An 18,180-nucleotide genomic window follows, 5' to 3' on the forward strand; every position below is an offset into this window, starting at 1 on the left:
TCTCGAAATAGATAAATTTTCCAGCTCTCTTTTTTATCACTGCGAACTCCCCGGGGTCCTAGTACGAATTGCAAGGTGAATTTTGAACATGTGGGACAAAGAGGCCGACGGAATATCAATTCAATTTCAATCGGAACCAACCAATTGCCGAAGTGTAGACGCATATTTCAACTTTCTGATAGCGGAGAGATACTGAGAGACATGTTACTCCTACACTGAGGGAAGTTATCCGATAAAAAATTAACAAATCGACATTTCCGATCAAAATACCAATGAATTTTTGCACCCGATCGGGGTATCCGGTTAAAATTAATCGAATTCACTTCCAATCATAATGACATTTCATCAGATAAAGCGATCAAAAAATTATAAATCGATGTTTCTCATCGGATGTTTCCTGGTCGGATACAAACATTTATCGGTATTTTGTTCGGAAATATCCGTTTGTCAATTTTTTATCGAATAATTTCTCTCAATGATAGTTTAGGCATGTGAAGTAATGGAACCGATGGAATATCAAATTAATCTCAATTGAAATCAACATCGCGGAAATGTACACGCATATTTTAACTTTCTAATCGCGGAGACACATTGAAAGACATGTGTTACCTATAAAGTACAATAAAAGAAGGATCTGGTATTTTATCGCTACTTGAATAATAATCAAAAAAAGAAAAGTGAGAAAATCAGGAAAGTCGAGAAAATGGAAGATAATACGGAGAGAAATTTATAGCAGGAATTATTACTAACCCTTATAGAAATATCATACTAAGAATCATTGATAATTACTTATTTTCAGTATTAAAAATACTGGATAATAAGTAATTATCAATGATTCTTAGTATGATATTTCTATAAGGGAAGGTGATCAGATTTCCCTGAATTCGGGACACTTCATAAATGTGTGAAGCGGGGGAAGGGGATAAGAATATCCGAAAATTATTTGACAATCATTGAAAATGATGACAAACCGGTGTCCCAAATAGCATTCGGAAAAATTCGGGACGTCTGGTCACCTTAGCTGATGTGTCGAGAAGGGAGGAAATTACTCCGTAATAATGTATACTTACGATATGTCCTGACGACCGCACGTCGTTGTTTTCGACACTCTAATATTTATTTCCGCAGGAGACTCACAGGACACAAGCGAAAGACGTATGGAATACGGAGCGTTGTGTCTATGACAGTTGCTCGGCATGAAAAGATCGCAGACGCGCGCGCTGTCAGTCACGTACCAAAAGTTCATTAGCGCGCCGAAAGTGCCAAAAGTGCACGAATGTGAACGCGCCAGTGATGCGAACGAGGTCGCGCGTCTACAACGACGCGATCTACGGCGGACGCCTTAAGCTGGTGGCACATAGAAAAACTTAAGCAGTATGACGTAAACAGTAAGCGAATCAGCCAATCACAGTCGTTGATTCTTGGACCGTAAAAAGAATCAACAACTGTGATTGATCAATTTGCTTACTGCTTACGTCTTACTGCTTAAGTTTTTTTTTGTGCCACGGCCCTTAAAGCTGGTGGCACATAGAAAAACTTAAGCAATAAAACGTAAGCAGTAAGCGAATCAGCCAATCACAGTCGTTGATTCTTGGACCGTAAGAAGAATCAACGACTGTGATTGGTCAATTTGCTTACTGCTTACGTCTTACTGCTTAAGTTTTTCTGTATGCCACGGCCCTAACCACTTGCTCGAGTTAGGGGCTGAGCACAATAAAAGGAATAAGGAATAGGGAATCGAGAATAGAGAACAAGGAACAGGAAATAGTTCAGTATTAAAACATGAAACCTAATCTATCAACGCAGAATATAGGAACAGAGGAATAACGTTATTTCTTGTTTTCAGTATTCTTTATTCCTTATTCTCTGTTCCCTGTTCCTTGCTCCTTTTTATTGTGCTCAGCTCGTTACTAACCACTCTAAACCAATCGCATTCGTTTCGCACTACGTGGTTGTCATCGTGGTTAGTCAATCTAGGCGTTGGTAATGAATCGCGCGAAATGCTCGATCTTTTCGCGCCAAGCAGCAGCCATGGGCACACTTCGATCCACATTGCTCCGCGTTTCTCGCGTCTTTTATCTGTCGAAAGTGAGTCTTGCGCGTTAATAAATCCTGGGAGTGTCGAGAATAGCGATGTGCGATCGCCGGGACGTATCATGAAGACGTCATTTGTAAGTAATCTTCTCGTTTCTCCTCGCAGTATATGTAAGGTGACCAGATTTCCCAGCCCTGAATTCAGGACACAATGTGTGAAACGGGGAAGGGGGGTAAAAAGATCCGAAAATTATTTGACAATCGTTGAAAATGATGACAAATTGGTGTCCCGAATAGCACTCGAAAAGGATGAAAAATCGGGACTGTCACGAAAAAATCGAGACGTCTGGTCACCTTATTACTTACAGGACTTGGTCCTGAATTATTCTGAGGAATAAATCGATATTCTGCAATAATTCATTCTATTCTTTCATTTCATATGCGTTACTTGTATTTTAGGAACTGAGATATATTATTAAAGCAGTTTCTAATTTTTCTAGCCAAATTTTATTATATTCTTTAGAAAGATAGATTTTACTGACAGTCTATACCTGGATTGCTAGATCCAGTAAAGAACACAGTAAAGTCGAAAAGAATTAATATGAAAAGAACTATATTCTCTACATATATAGACTGCCAAGAAAATTCAAGGAACATTAATAAATAACGCAATCAATAAAATACAGAGCTTTTTTATCTTTGAAGAGGCTTATAATTGCTAAGCAAATTGCTTTACATTAAAATAGCTACAGTTATTTATTAAGAAGTATCATGCATTATCTCTGATATAGAAAAGACACGGGAGGAGGAAAACTATACGTAATAAACATAACAAACAACAGAAAGGAGCAGAAGAAAATTCGTCCCATTCTATATGCAAATCTTCTAGGGAAGAGAGAAGGCAGTTAATTATTCATCTTTACATATTATCCATATTTTCAGCGCGTTTTACATGACGAACAAAACTTTCTTGTACAGCACTTATCCCGTATCGTTAAAAAGCTTATAAATAACAATTGAACAATGTAAAACATTATTGACTATATTGAGAACGTACATTGAATATAAACATTAGTGGGCTTACCTCAAAGGAGAAAGAGCGACTCAATAGCTATAAGGTCTAACTTTTAGACAAAACGAAATTGAAAAATCATTGATATCTCCGTACATGTTTTTCATCTGGCGTTGAGCGTTAGATATGGCGAATTTTATAACAATTACAACAACATCCAGCGGAGTTGCCGTCAAAGTACAGTGTACAGTTAACGAAATGAGCTCCTACTTCATATTATCTGACTAATCCATAACAGCTTCTTTTATCGTAATACGTTACCTGTAAAAGGAGTTTATGAATCTTCCGAGTCAATGACCGACTTTTCAATCCAGCTTTTGTAAATAAAATCCGCCTTTGAGGAACTCTTTCGATTTCCTTCGTGTTTCCGCCTCTTCGAATACATATCTGATCGCACTTTTTTAAATAAATCAAACTCTCTTGATCTCTTTTTTGTTCTCAAACGAGTTTCCTGGAATTTTTCTAAAAGTATACGGATTCGAGACGGCTTTGAAATTAACTCGACGTCGTATGGCCGTCGCGAGAGATTAATAACGATGGCGCTTGATACATATAACGCGAAACGAACGGAACGACGCGCGAGCGGGCAGCTCTCTCGAGAAACGTCGTGTCTTTTTCCGTTCCATACGGTGATGCAATAAACGCGTCCTTCCTACCTCTCCCTCCCGTGGCATGATTTTTCTCTTTTTTTCGATTTCTTTTTCACGACTCGTGTCAGTGTCAGGTGGTGTTCAAGGATGCCCGAGCGAGCAAGAGAAACGATGTCGCGCTTATTTAGCGACGAGCGCTTATCAAGCGGGCCCGTTTAAGGGACAGGAGGTGTATGATTTATCGCTGTGGCGTACTTACCTCTATAATCAATCAAGCGTGAATAACAGATACGGAAATGTGTCCAGACTTTTGCGGCAGGAAATGGTTTTAAGCAGCATTATCTCGGCGGATGTAACAACGCGCTCACGGGAAATCATTTGAGACATCCGCGAATTCCCCTTTTTTTATCATACTTTATCATACTTCATCCTGCTCCGCTTCACGATAATGTAGATCACGATTCTTATGTTTTCTTTCGTTATTTGCATACCTTACGCGGTAATATTATTATTTATTTGTTTATGGGAAGAAAACTCTTTGATATACGTAACAAAATTAATTTGTAGAAATTTATGATGACGATATGATTGAATTCATATTTATGCATTGTCCACTTATCAACCGATAAACATTAGAAATCAAATATTGGCAGAATTTCAATGATTTCAATAATTTAAGCATGTATTTTAATATCCACAAAAAGTCACTAAAAATTAGAAATACGCTAACATTTTTATTTATAAAAATGTATTACACACATATAGAATAATAACATATTTTTACTTTAACATTTTTATAATTTACTTTATTTTGTATTACTTCTGACTTTTACTCTTTTATCTCTGAGCCACAATAAAACTTTGCATACATCATTTCGAATACTTAAAATACAAAAAAAGTTGAAAGTTTCGTAAAATATTTTCCTTCACTATAGATAGCAACATCATATATTTCAATAACAGCACGATTTAAAATACTTTCAAGTAACAAAATGATGCAATAAGACGTATTATTGACGTTAGAGACGTCATTTAACGTCGTTATGTTTGCTGGACTTACACTTCAAAATAGAATGCCTTTCGATCCAGACTCTGAATCAATGTCGAATTATTCGTGATCACTTTTAGATACAATGTGGATGGATCTCTAATTTTCTCAAGATTTTATCATCATTTTTGAGATACGAGCAAACACTCTTAAGGAGAAGACATAAAAATCTGCCGTAGATTATCGAGGTCGTCGACCTCGGCGAAATTCCTGACGACCTATCCCGCATGTTTAGCCCACTAAAAGACGATACGTGATTTCGGGAGACCCCAGCTGTTTCCGAAGAATACAACTGGGTCATCTATTTGTGTCCTTTCGGCTTGGCTTACCTGAGATTCAGAAACTGCATCGGGACGTTTCCGATCTGAAACTCATCGAAAGATATACCTGTCGTCAGGATCAAAGTGGCGGAATCACTTATTATTTACGTCGCGTGTCATCGGCACGATTTGTCAGGCCTTTAATCACGTGTGATTGCGAGGGAACGATTTTTCGACGCACTCGCGGCCGCCGCACCGGCGTGCGACTCGCGCCAGCGGGACTCCAATTAATTGCGCGACCATCGATCGTCATTAAGTCTTCCTCAGCGTCGCCGATATCGATGCGCTCCGCGTGCCGTGCGTGTCGGGAACTCGCGAGAACCGAGTGTAACTCTGCCGCATGAGTCTCGATCGCGTCGTGAGACCATCAATCACCATTAGAATTCATTTTTTTCCGCGGGTGAGAGCTCCGTCGCGAAGTTAATGACACGAGATGAATTATTACGGTTTGCAAGCGCGCGCGCGCCAACCACAGCTATTCGCGAAATCCGCTCGTCGCTGAGGCTAATGAAGACACTCACAAGTTTGATACACTCTGTAGACAGTATGAAATTCTTTCACAACGAAGTCGCGGATTTGATATTTTGGACTTCACGAATTCGGGCTTAATCAGTCATTTAGATTGGCGCCGCGTCCTTCGAGGATTTGTCCCCACGTCACGTTTCGTCAATATTCCAGCTCACTTCTGCAAAAAATAAAATTGTCGTGGAGTAAACAAAGAGTATTTTTTGCTTAAACTTAAGCAGATCAAAACATACTAGAACATCTTGTTACTGTCTATTACATATATATAATCTGTCTATTATATATTAAAGAACTGGCATATAGTAGAAAGCATAAGCGGAGAATCGCAATCGAGACGGGAATATTGAAGTAGCCCATTAGTTGAGGCATCAAGCCAATCAGGCATTCTAAATTGAGATAGTTGAGAATTAATTGCTCAGCATTATCATCTCTACTTCACAGTAAAGTTCTGAGCTCAATTCAATCAGAGGGACAAATTAGTGATGTAAATTCTCACTCTGTCAAGCATATTGAACACATCTGCTGAAGTGATTTCAGAGACTACCGTAGAAACATCGGTAATAATCGACTAGAGTCAATGACCTTACACTCCGAGGTCGCGGAATCTTCGAAAAAGTCACGCTTTTTCCACTTATGCGAGTGTCGCAAACTCTCCTTCGCAGTTTTCGTGAGAACGTAGAACGGACTGAAGTGAATATAAAAGTCTCATATCGTTTTGCGATATTCGCAATAAGTTTCGAGATTACAAGAAGATACAAGAAGATTGGTGAATGATCACGCACGATGTGATAGATGAGCTGTAATGGCGCCGTCTGCCGTTATACGTTAGATTAAACTGAACAAAAGGTCCTTTACCATTTTGCAAATGATTACATAGATTTTTAAATGTTAATTGAAGAAGATTTGTGCATTTTCGCACACAATCATGTTACAATCATGTAACAATTTTCTTTCATTAATAACTGAAGATCTACGTGGTCATTTGCAAAATGATAAAGGACTTTTTTGTTCAATTTAACACAATATACAAGCACACAACAGCACACATCGCCACTACAGCTCATCTACCGTATCGCGCGTGATCATTTACCAATCTCCTTTGAGTAATATCTCGACTATTATTGCGAATATCGCAAAACAGGACTTTTATGTTCACTTCCATCCGTTCTATGTTCCTACAAAAATTGCGGAGGAGAGTCTGAGACACCCTGTATATACACCGTATCTCTTGTCGTCTCATTCCGTTCCGTTGTCAAGTTCCATTTTCCTGGCACCTTCACGCGGCCATTATAACAGCTGAAGTCGAGCCACGGAATGACGGAAGAGATGTGTATCGGGTTAAATGTCGGAAAGATAACCGAAGGGAGCCGAGATAGTGTTTGCTTCGGCGACTTCCGCCGTGTGCTCTTTCCTTCTGGCCACCTTATGTACTTTTTCGACCGGCCAATATCTGCGCGGGCCGCTCCGGGGACCTGCTTCTTTCTTCTTCTTTTTTTTTTCTTCGTTGCCTTCTTGTCCGACGACGATATCGGTAATAACACGCGTTCCTCGCTCCCTTCCGCGAACCGTTTCCTCTTTTTATGTCTGCGAGCAGCCAGCCACGAAGGAACCTTTGTCGTAGAGAGAACCGGCCGGCCCTATATTCGGCTCAGGCGTAACCTCGTGAACGTTATTTTTTACCAACCGTTGTTCTCGATAAAGAGCAGCCAGAAACGGGGAAAACTGACGTGTAAACAGTACGAATTGCGCCGATCTCCACGGGAGAAAACGACTCCTATTTACGTAACACGCCTATCCTTACATGACTCCGGTAGCCCTTCAGGAATGCTTCCTCAGAGAAAGATCACTTTACCTAAGCACGGTTTATCGTCGACAATACGGAATTAGAAACTTTCTTTCCGGTTCAAGTTCTGAAAAAAGAATCTATTCGCGTCTGAGAAAGAAAGGGTACGCTGCAATTGTATGAAATTTTCTGGGAATACGTAACAGTATATCCAAGGTGTCTGATAACTTGCATGCCAATGCTCCTGTGTAAGTAGAGCGCATTAAACTGGACAGGAAAGTCCTCTACCATTTTGCAATCTTTGGTGCATAAAACATTACATTGCTACTTTTCACTGTTGTCAGAATATTGTAAACGAATCCGAAATATCTTCCTTTAGCCATGCAGTTTGTAGTTTCAAACAGTAGTGTTTTAATTCTAGATACCCGCGTATTTTGGATATCAGCCAGATTCCCGAATCTTTTTTTGTGCTATTTGGCTATCTAGTTAACTTGCGAATTACCCGGATAACCTTGTAGTATCTACGAGTTTAATTACTTGAATAGTACTCGTGAGAATTTGGATACTCAGGTATTATCTAGATATAAATAACCAGGTTATATTATCAGCACTAGTTTCAAGTTACCTGAATTATTTAATATTCGACGAAAATTTGAGTAAATATCTGTGGAAACCATTCTTGTACACAGAATAATATAATTCTGCTGCTAAGAAACTCTGTAATAGTCTTCACTATTATTACCAAGTATATTCAAGGTTGCTACAGACCTGGAAAACCAAGAAAACCGGGAAAAGTCATGGAATTAAAATTTGTTATGGAAAACCGGGATATGTCAGAGAAAAATATAAAATAACCTGGAATTTTGGTCTTTCTTTACTTGGTCTTAAATTCTTTGAAATTTAGGTAACTCTCCCTGGGTTATAAGAGAAGAATACACAATCTCTAGACACTTACTAAATCTAGAGTCATTAGGGATTTTATTAACGTGTCGTTTTTTTTTAATTTTAACGTTAAAAGTTTAGACATAGTATAGGAATTCAAATATTATTTAAAAAATAAGTAAGATTTTCTTAGTTTATATTGAATATGTATACATCTATGCTAGTCTATGCATCATGATGTTAATAAAATAATTAAAATTTATATTTTATTCAGCGTTTTTTATTTAATTATTCTTTTCCGTCTCATAACTACATTCTTTTTTTCAATACTCATATAATTTTTGTTAGCCTGAATGTGCATTCTCAGGAATATATGTTAGGAATATTATGTTACTAAACTAAATTTGTATTGCTTTTAATAATATAAACTACTTTTTTGTAATTTTTGTTCCTAAAATTGAAGATTATATAAGATTACATATATTGGTCATGGAAAATTCTCCACTGTCATCTGGAAACTATGAAAAAGTCAAGGAATTCAAAATTGATTTTCTGTAGCAATCCTGATATTCTCAGAAGGATATTTCCTTGATAATTGTCTGAAAATATACTCGTCACTAATTATAAAGAGCTTATTATCACTCAAAACAAGAATTTATTTTCTTTATAAGATCTTTTTACAATATCTTGTGAAAAAAATAAATTCTTGTTTTGACTACGTGATAATGAGCTTTCCTAAAATTAGTGGCGAGCATATTTTCATAACTGTCGCAAGGATTGCGAGACGTCAGTTGCAGGACTATCCTGTTCAGTCTGATGAGCTGCATATCTGGCGTTGGTACATGGGGCGAATTTTGCACGCACCCTACCTAAGTATCTATAAGATAAGCAATACATAAAATAAATGAATAGCGAGTGAAAGAGTACCGAAATTAATGAGCGCTCCCCTAAGAGTCACGGCTAATTAGATACAGCGACGCCCGCGTCCGCGGTGTAATTCATTGCCGGCGGAGTTGGAGCGTGAGGTGTTAACGGAAGCTGCCCAAATATTGTCGCGGGACAGTGTTGTGACACCAGAACGAGATTCGATCTCGTGATACCCAGCGAAAAGGGCTCTCGTCCCATTCCCGTTTTCAGACGCGACTCCATTCGGGCTCTCGCGGATTTATTGCAACAGTCGCAACTTTACGTTTGTGTAACGCGCGCACCCTCGAGATAGGGATCTGCATCGCGAAGGGTTAAACGCGAAGTTCTCGTCACGCAATGGTCTTGTTTGCGCTCAAAAAATTGGCTCGCGATCTTATCGCGATTATCCTATTTCGACGGCTGGCCGTAAAGCCACGAACAAACGGGCTCGATCGTATTAAAAAGTAGAGAAAGCGAGGATCTTTATTTCTTATTCCCGCTCCTCTTCTCTCGTAACAACGGTCGCTTGCGAAAGCATAAACATCCGCGTAAAGTCGACTTAACTGGAAAGTCCAATTTTTTTTTTCGGAAATATCTGCAATTCGATGTGAGAAAACTACACCGGTGGAATTCTGTTTATCTTATCAACTGTCAACCTTTAGGTACATATAAAACAAATAATCAAGCAGTCTGTGGAGGAGGGTTTATTATCATGTTTGTGACTCATCGGTGACGCGCGAGGTCGAGGAACACTCTACTCCATAAAAGCAGACAGCGTGAATGGGTGTGTGAATAAGTGTAAGGACCAGGTGGATATAGACAGAGCTGAGAATAGATTGATATACTAATGAGATACATACTATATGAATACACCAATACAAAAGAAATTTCGAGAACATCGGTGACCCAGGCAATCTATAGGCATCGGCGAATAACCGGGCTTGAGAGAGTGTAAAAGCGAGCGAGAGAATGTGACTCGACGGCATTGAAAATGTAACGTTCAATCAAGTTTCAAGCAATCATTTAAGGAAAAAATTCAATAACAACCCAGGTGGATACGCTTTATCGGCAGCAACTTTATATCGATCTGAGAAGATTGCGTTCAATATCAGTGATTTATATAGCATTCATATTTGTCACATAAATTAACAAAAAATATGTATAAAAAATATTAAAATTTATTCAAAACAACACATTATGCAAAATTAATATGATGTGTCAATCTTAAATTAATCGAAAATCTCAGCGATACTTTTAATTGCTAAATTTATTACTGCATCTCAGCACAAAAAAATTTACATTATCATATATAATATAAATTTAATATAAATTTAATAATTAATTTTATATATATGCAGAAAGTATGTTTACTTCCTTCCATAACGGTATCTACTATATTTTTACCAATTACAATGATCGGATAGAAGAAGGTTCTAGATGCAATTAATCAGTTTTTAAATGGCAACAAAATGCAACAACAAGTTTCAAAAGCGTTCTTTTTTTTAATCAAAGTCATCTTCACTTTTTTAAATGGAATCATATATTTTTGTATACGTAGTGTCGTAAAAAGAACCAAAACAAATTCAATAGTAACTGATATTATATTTATTGCTATTTCACAGCAAAGAAGACCGCAGTAAAATAATAATAAAAAATTTCAACGACGAGTAATACAAGCATGCAAAAGCATAAATCGAAATATTTCAATTGATACGACATATGTAATAAAAACTTTATTACAAAGTACGCAGCTTTGTGTTGCAGAAAATGGATTACATTTCCAACATATCCTGAATATCCAACAATATTTATTACATTGTATTTCAAACATTATCTCATCTCCTGTATTTTAATGTTTTTTTACTATATTTTTATTGTTAAATTTTAGAAAAAATAGCGTTATGAGAGAGCCAGCTACTGTTGAATTTATTTCTTCAATACTACAGACAAAAGAAGATTTTCTACTTAAAGAAATAAAATAAATTTTGATTTTTTTCGAAAAAGAATATTTCCGAAATTTTTATTATTCCATCTTATTGTCGTTTAAAAACTATTCGATTGTATCTAAAACTTTTTGCTGCTCGATCATTACACTGAGAAAAATTATCCGATAAAAAATTAACAAACGAATATTTCCGACCAAAATACCGATGAATTTTGATATCCGATTAAATTTGATCAAATATTTCCAATCATAATGACATTTCGTCAGATAAACCGATCAAATAATTATAAATCTGATATTTCTTATCGGATGTTTCCTGATCGTATACAAAAATTCATCGGTATTTTGATCGGAAATATCCGCTTGTTAATTTCTTATCGAAATTAATTTCTCTCAATATATAATTGGTAAATAAAATAATAGATATCATTGTGATGACATCTTGTGTACTCGTCTCATAAATATAATCTGAAACATTGTAGAGTTTCATTGTATAAATTTCCATCATTATATGTCTATAAATCTGAAAGTTTATAGTATTTTCGGTATTGTCGTTTGTTTGTAATACACTCGAATACATACAACTCGAAAGATATGAAAATTCCTAAACTTGAACGAAGAGAACGTCAGAATTCGTGAAGCGCGGATGTTAACAAGAATTTCATGCACTTCGCCACAACAACAATTAGCCACGCCGATTAGCGGCATCAATACAGCGTACAAAAATTAAACAACCGAAGGGAAGAAAGAGAGGAACATCACTTATCATCGAGCGGCTTTATTTTCCCACCGCCATTCAGTCCTTTTACTCGTGACGAAATTCCCGTCCCAAAAAAGCGGAACAAGTTGACCATCGATAATCGCGCAACGACGCAGCTCGCAACCGATACTTCACGGCCGAGCGATCGATCGGCCGATCCGTCTCCACGGATCCATTCTCACCGGGCGAATCCCCGTAGATCATCGTGCGACCGGCATCCGAGACAGGGCCGGGCCTCCTTTCTCGTCCTTCGTGGAGCCGAAAAACGCTTCCTCGACGCGCGTGGCCGCGTCTGTGAAATGCGTCGTCGCGCGTCGCCGATCAGCGTCGTGAGATCGTCGTCGTGAGAGAAGTGCGACCGTCGGCGCGAAGTGACGGGAATCCCGCAGCTTCGCCACGATGCTGCCGCCGATCATCGGCAACATCAACAGCAGCGACATACTGACGTTGTACACGAATCCGAGCCATGGCAACGGCAGGAACACGACGGCGGAGACGCGAGCGGTCAGCCGTGGTCGTTACGCGGAGATCGGAGTGAAGAGGTAAAGAAGTTCTTCCTTTTGCTCTGTACATACACTTCAACAAAACTGGCATCCAACGGTCGCGTGACCGTTTTGACAGAACTATAATCTACTTTGATATAACGCTTGTAATAAATCTGTTAGGTCAGACTGTTAAATAGGCTGTCTAATATGTCTGTCGTTACGTAAAGACGGAAATAAAGAAATAAAGAAGTTCTTTCTTTCGGTCTGCAAGATCATTTGAGCATTTTTCGAAATTGCTATTCAATATCGCATGAGTATTTTGACGGAATCAGATATAATTTACTTTGATATAACACTTGTGTAATAAATCTCTTAAGAAAGATAGGTAAATAAATCTGTGTAATAAATTTGTTGTATGCAGAGATGGATATGAAACGATAAAGGAGAAATTCTCCCTTTCGGCCTGCAAACTGTCTTGAATATTTTTTAAAATTGCCATCCAATATCGTGACTATTTTGACAGAACCAGGTTTAATTTATTTTAACACAATACTTTTAATATAAATCTCTTGTGGTTAAATGTATATCGACATGAAGAAATAAAGAGATTCTTCCCTTTAGCCTGCAGGCTTATTTAAATATTTATAGGCATCTATAGATATATATTTATAGATATCCTTGACAAATATGCTTAGACGCCTGTTACTTATTCAAGGCGAAATATCTTGCTCGTATAAATATAACAAGAACAAATATAACAGATCGTATAAATATAACAGGTCAAGATAATTTGAAAAATTCTCATCTAACTCTGAATTCAAATTTGGATATCTCACTAGAAACGAGTTTTAAATAATAACTATTAATACTTGAGTACTGTGTGACAAAGAAAGTACTTGACTTAGCAGATCTCTGTCCTTCAATCTTTTTATCAACTGTCTCGTGAGAGTGAGTAGTTTATTTTGTAAGTCCATGACAATTCCTCAAGTAAAAGTAAGTAAAAGTTAGAACATTGCGTAGTGATTTCTGATTGGACTAGACTTTATCCGCCATTAATAGAGAAAAAGTAAATTGGGATGAAAAAGTAGCTCTAAGAAATTCGTTTCAAATGACGAAACACGCTGCAGCTTCTCTCTCATTCATTCCTTCCCTATAAATGGCGGACGGTGTCCTAACTCTGACTTGAGGAATTCTATTAGTGGGTTTTAGCGCCCTTTTAGAAACTGAATTTTAATACACGTTTTAATACACAATATCTGAGCTTGCATTTATCGTTCTGCTTAACTCTTTATAATCTATGAACGTTCCTCGTTCATTGTCGAATTGCCGCGTACTATTGGTTGATCTTACATGGTGATGACGGTCTTACGCGGGGATCCCCGCGAAGCAAGCGGAAATGGGAGCGTTCAGTCTCCTTCTCACAGGCTGGATCCGTAAAAATCGAACCAACATGACGGATGTTGATCATCTAACTCGCCTTCCGGCCGCGATCCGTGAACACTGATATCGTGGACTAAAGCGTGTAATCGAGCCTGCTGGATCTATCGATCCTACGGCTTGGACGATCGACTGAGGACGAAAAAGGAACGAGAGGAGGAGAAGTGACCTCGCGGCGGTCTCGCGTCCTGCGCGGCGCGAGGAAATCGATTTTAATCAGCGGTTAATATGAAATATGATAGCAAAGTGGCCGATGGGTGGAAAAAAAAGAGTGAGAGAGAGAGGAAAGATGAATGGAGATGGAAGGGGAAGCCCTTCGGTTTATTCTTATGTAAGCTACTTACTCGTAATCCGCTTACACTCCAGCGAATAGGCCACGCGGATGAGTCTTATTACTTCTTTTTTTCTCTTCTTCCCAGGCTACAGGATGCCCCTTTCGCGAAAATCTCCCCCGTTTGCACAGGAAACAGGATTCCCCGTCGTCGACGTCATCGTCGAAGAAATTTGCGCGCCTCAATTATCGTCCATTACTGCGAATCCCTCGCATTCGATGAATTTCTATTGAGAACGCGCCCATGTACAATAAAATTCCTCCATCTTGCGGGTGCGCGCTCGTGAAACATAATATGTTACAAATTTTAACCAATTTCTTGTTAGTCAACTTTCATTATTAGGGCTCGTTCTTCAGTGAATCGGATGCGAAGTGTGAATATGATCTCAAAAACTATCCATTATTTTCCAAGAAAATAAAGATTTAAATCCCTAAAAAACATGTTTTTGGCCATTTTCATAAGTTTGTAACGCATGTAACCAAATATGCAACCTTCGAAAAGGCCGGAGATTGAAGCTCGATCTATTGTTTTTATTTTAAAAAACCTTAAAGTGTAACTTTGTAGAAATCTTAAAGTTTAATTTTGTAGAAACTATTCTCGCAAGAAGATCTGTTGAAGATTTAAATCCTTATTGTCTCGAGAACCTAACGTGATGGACAATTTTTGGGGTCACATTTGTATTCAGCGCAACCGATTTACTAAAGAACGACTTCCTTTACGACAAAAATGCAAAATCTTGTAACATATTCTAATTTCTCTCGTGGAAAAAATCCTCGTGCGAGGTGGAGAAATCGTGAGGAATTAAACGACGTGAGCTCGCAAAAATCCCGTCGCGTCTTTAGACGGGGTGAACCGCACGCCGACGAAGGGTAACGGGGAATATTTTCGGATATCTAGCGAGAACGTCGAAGGATAATAATATCAATGCGAGGCCTCGCTTTGACGAGGTCCTTCCCCAGCTACCCCGCCGCGCGGAATTCCTTCATCCTCCGTCCCGATCCCGGTGGAAACCCATTTCCACGCTGGAAATCGAGTCTGACTTGGAAATCCTCCGGGGATAAAGGAGAAACTCCTCTCGCTGTCCTTCTCCGCCTCCCAGGTTCTCCCTCGTTCTCTCTTTCCTTCTTCGCGAATACATCGAGTCGCAAGGAGAGAGTCCTTTGAAAGTACATATCCGGACCAGAAGATCCTCCGAACGGCGTCGCGGGAATAACGCGTGTCCTTCCTTGAGCCGTGTAGTATCAGCCGCACGTCTCATTGTGTTTGCTCGCTCGCTTTCGGAAGCTGGCCGACTCCAGCGTGCACGCGTCGTTTGTCATCGCCGAGAAGAGACGGAGATGTTGCGCCGAATAGCTGGTGTTTTACAACAGGGCGAAAGGAAGGTGCCTCGGCGACATCTTCCTCTGGAAGCGCGCCAGAGTCGCGACGAGGAACCGTTTCGACAAAGACTCAGCCTCCTCGAGACGCCTCGCGGCGCACAGATAATCACTCATGTTCTTATCACGTATCCGTGTCCATTATGTAAACACAGCTGCCCGGTTTTTATATCTTTCATTGATATGTGTGTTATCTCGATCTGAATACCGCAAATGTGGACTGGTCAACTCGAATCGCAACTTGTTCGCGTGTAATCAGTCAATTATTTTTAAAAACATGATATTAAGGGTCTATAATATTACATTACTTAATTGTATATCTCTCAGAGCCATCAATCTGTCAATTATATTGATATTTATGCAAAATGAAGAAATGATAAGATTTACTTCCAGGTTGGAGCTGCGTTTTTTGTGAATTTGCATCCAATGCGTTTCGTAAGCATTTCAATTTACTTCATCAAGGAGTGGAGCAACTTGGCACTGAGTCGCTCCTAATTAGATATTCCCTCATTAAAATAAATGGAGTAGTAGTTGGCTAATCGGTAGCGCGCGAGGGGAGATGGATCAATTATTAATTCCTTAAATTAATCGTTAGTTGACAACTCAGCCACGGCTGAGCTATCAGAAATTCGTAAAGCTTCTTAATTCGTAAAGTGGAAGGTGCTGTACGAATTTCTGATAACTTTGCCTAGCTGATTAAAGAGCAAGGCAATTAGTATAAACTAATATAGAGATACTATTTTAGTTAAATGTTATCGTAAATTGAGTATTACTTGCATAGAAAAAGACAGGTCGAGCAGCCATAGAGAGATTATAGTTCAAACAACAGTTAAGTAAATAAGACATCACCAGTAAACAATAAAGGTTTTTGCATGGATTCTCGGCCGAAAACGATGTCTTGTTGGTGTTTGCCCAACTTATTGAAATTGGATTTGTCGCCGCGTAAAGTTGAACTATTTATCTCAGTTTTCCATATACACTACAAATAAATACATCGTGCGATATTTAATCCTCATGACACACATATCTTTGACATATTAATCTGACACATTGGGATCGCCCTCGTTTTCGTTTATTTAAATTTCGTGAATGCATTAATAAAAATCTGCATGAAAAATTATGAATATATTTCGATATCTGTAAAATATAGAATTATATAAAGAAATATTCGCAAATTTTCACTCAAGTATTTAATTTTATTACAAATATAAAGAAAAACGCGATGAAAATATGGATTTAAGAAATTTGTAACTTTCCTCAAATGAATTTAAGAAATTAGTACTCTAGAATTTTCTTATCGACACTTGTGAACTTTCAAGAAAAAAATATTACACATTTCAATTTTTCAGAAAGTAAAATTATTTGGATATACGAAAATATATTATTTTTTCAGTCAAGAGACGAATAAAATCATTAATAATTTCAAGTTTTTACGGTATATTAATGTATTATAAAGAGATTAGTTATACCTGAATTTTTGATCTTTTACTGTTACAGTTTAATGATACTTGATCACGTATAATATATAGCCAAAAATAAGTTACTTGTGTAGGATTTTTATTATAAGTTATATTTAATAATGAGAACCAAAATATAACGAAAAATCATCTTTATTTTACATTTTAACTACTCATTGTGGCACACTGGGACAGAAACAACCCCAAAGCAAATTCACTTTTTTCTTATATGACAAATAATTGAAGTGTACTTAAACCTAATGTTTCCCTATGAACTTTGATTTTTCCTAATATTTCTCTAACTGTAACTTTTTTTAGCGCAGAAAACAGAAATTCTCATTCCACTAGCTTGTAGAAAATTCCAAATTAAAAATCGTTAGAGATCCACTTTGGCAGATTAGGATATTAATATTGATTAATATTATGTAAATAAAATATGATATCTTCAATTTTGTCGATTCTCGACTCATATATTGAATTTAATATAGTGTATGCGGTATAGTTATAGTCGTGAATTCTTCAGAGATAGCTTTTAGTTGTAACTCCGTTGGTTGAGGGGGATTACTCAGCCCGCGACAAGACGCCATCCTGTATGTGGTGTTCCATATCGTTTTGGAAAAGAAAAACGCGGTCCGATATCCGAGGAGTCGAGAGAGCGAGCTCTCTGAAAGTAAGTGGGGCCGGCCCGCTTTTCTCGGTCCATCCAGAAGGGATTGACCTACCGGGTGACATTCGTGATAAATAGAGAGCGAGCGAGGAGAGAGAGAGAAGGAGAGAAGGTGGGAGACGACAGAGAGAGCAAAGCACGACAAAGCGAGCTCATTGTCGATCGATCACTCGCCGTTATTCCGACGCGCCATTAAATTCCGCTTCTCTGTCGACGGAGAAATATAAGGATAATGACATCAGCGTACTCGCTCCCTCTCTCTCTCTCTCTTTCTTGCGTTTTCTTTCTCCCTTCCACTGTATTTACCCGGTAAATTCAATTTTTGGCTCGTACGTCGGAACCATTTTCTCGAGCGAAATGCAATTTCGCCGACGTTGCATTCGCGGAGCTTTTCATTTTTCAATCCGCGTCTTCAAGTATCGATTCGTGCGGATTTCCCACGGCGTAGCCGAACGCGTAGAGGAGAACTGGAACATTCAGACGGAAGGAGATGGAAATAACGTCGGGAAGAGACACGAAAATTCCGCCTGCGGGACGCGTGCACGCGCGTTCACGTGCGCG

The 18,180-nt window shown here is 38.4% G+C and overlaps 1 protein-coding gene across 11 annotated transcripts in view; it reads left to right on the plus strand.

The window, feature by feature from the left end:
- The window catches only part of LOC116851051 (protein sprint), a 101,045-nt gene that overhangs the window by 30,424 nt on the left and 52,441 nt on the right, over nucleotides 1-18,180 (plus strand). For 5 of the 11 annotated variants that reach the window (XR_004379517.1, XM_032830055.1, XM_032830059.1 and 2 more), the window contains exon 2: nucleotides 12,065-12,407. The exons of 4 other annotated variants lie outside the window; for them this stretch is intronic. Coding sequence is in view for 6 of the 7 variants with exons in the window: in XM_032830055.1 (XP_032685946.1) it covers nucleotides 12,265-12,407 (143 nt within the window). In the remaining variant the exon portion in view is untranslated. Of the gene's footprint in view, nucleotides 1-11,398; nucleotides 12,408-18,180 lie in introns of those variants that run through there. 2 more of the 11 variants (XM_032830056.1, XM_032830065.1) reach the window with 2 other exon arrangements.

The sequence above is a fragment of the Odontomachus brunneus genome, unplaced genomic scaffold (assembly GCF_010583005.1).
Source record: "Odontomachus brunneus isolate Ranch 3 - 2012 unplaced genomic scaffold, Obru_v1 Obru_scaffold_164, whole genome shotgun sequence".
NCBI lineage: Eukaryota > Metazoa > Arthropoda > Insecta > Hymenoptera > Formicidae > Odontomachus > Odontomachus brunneus.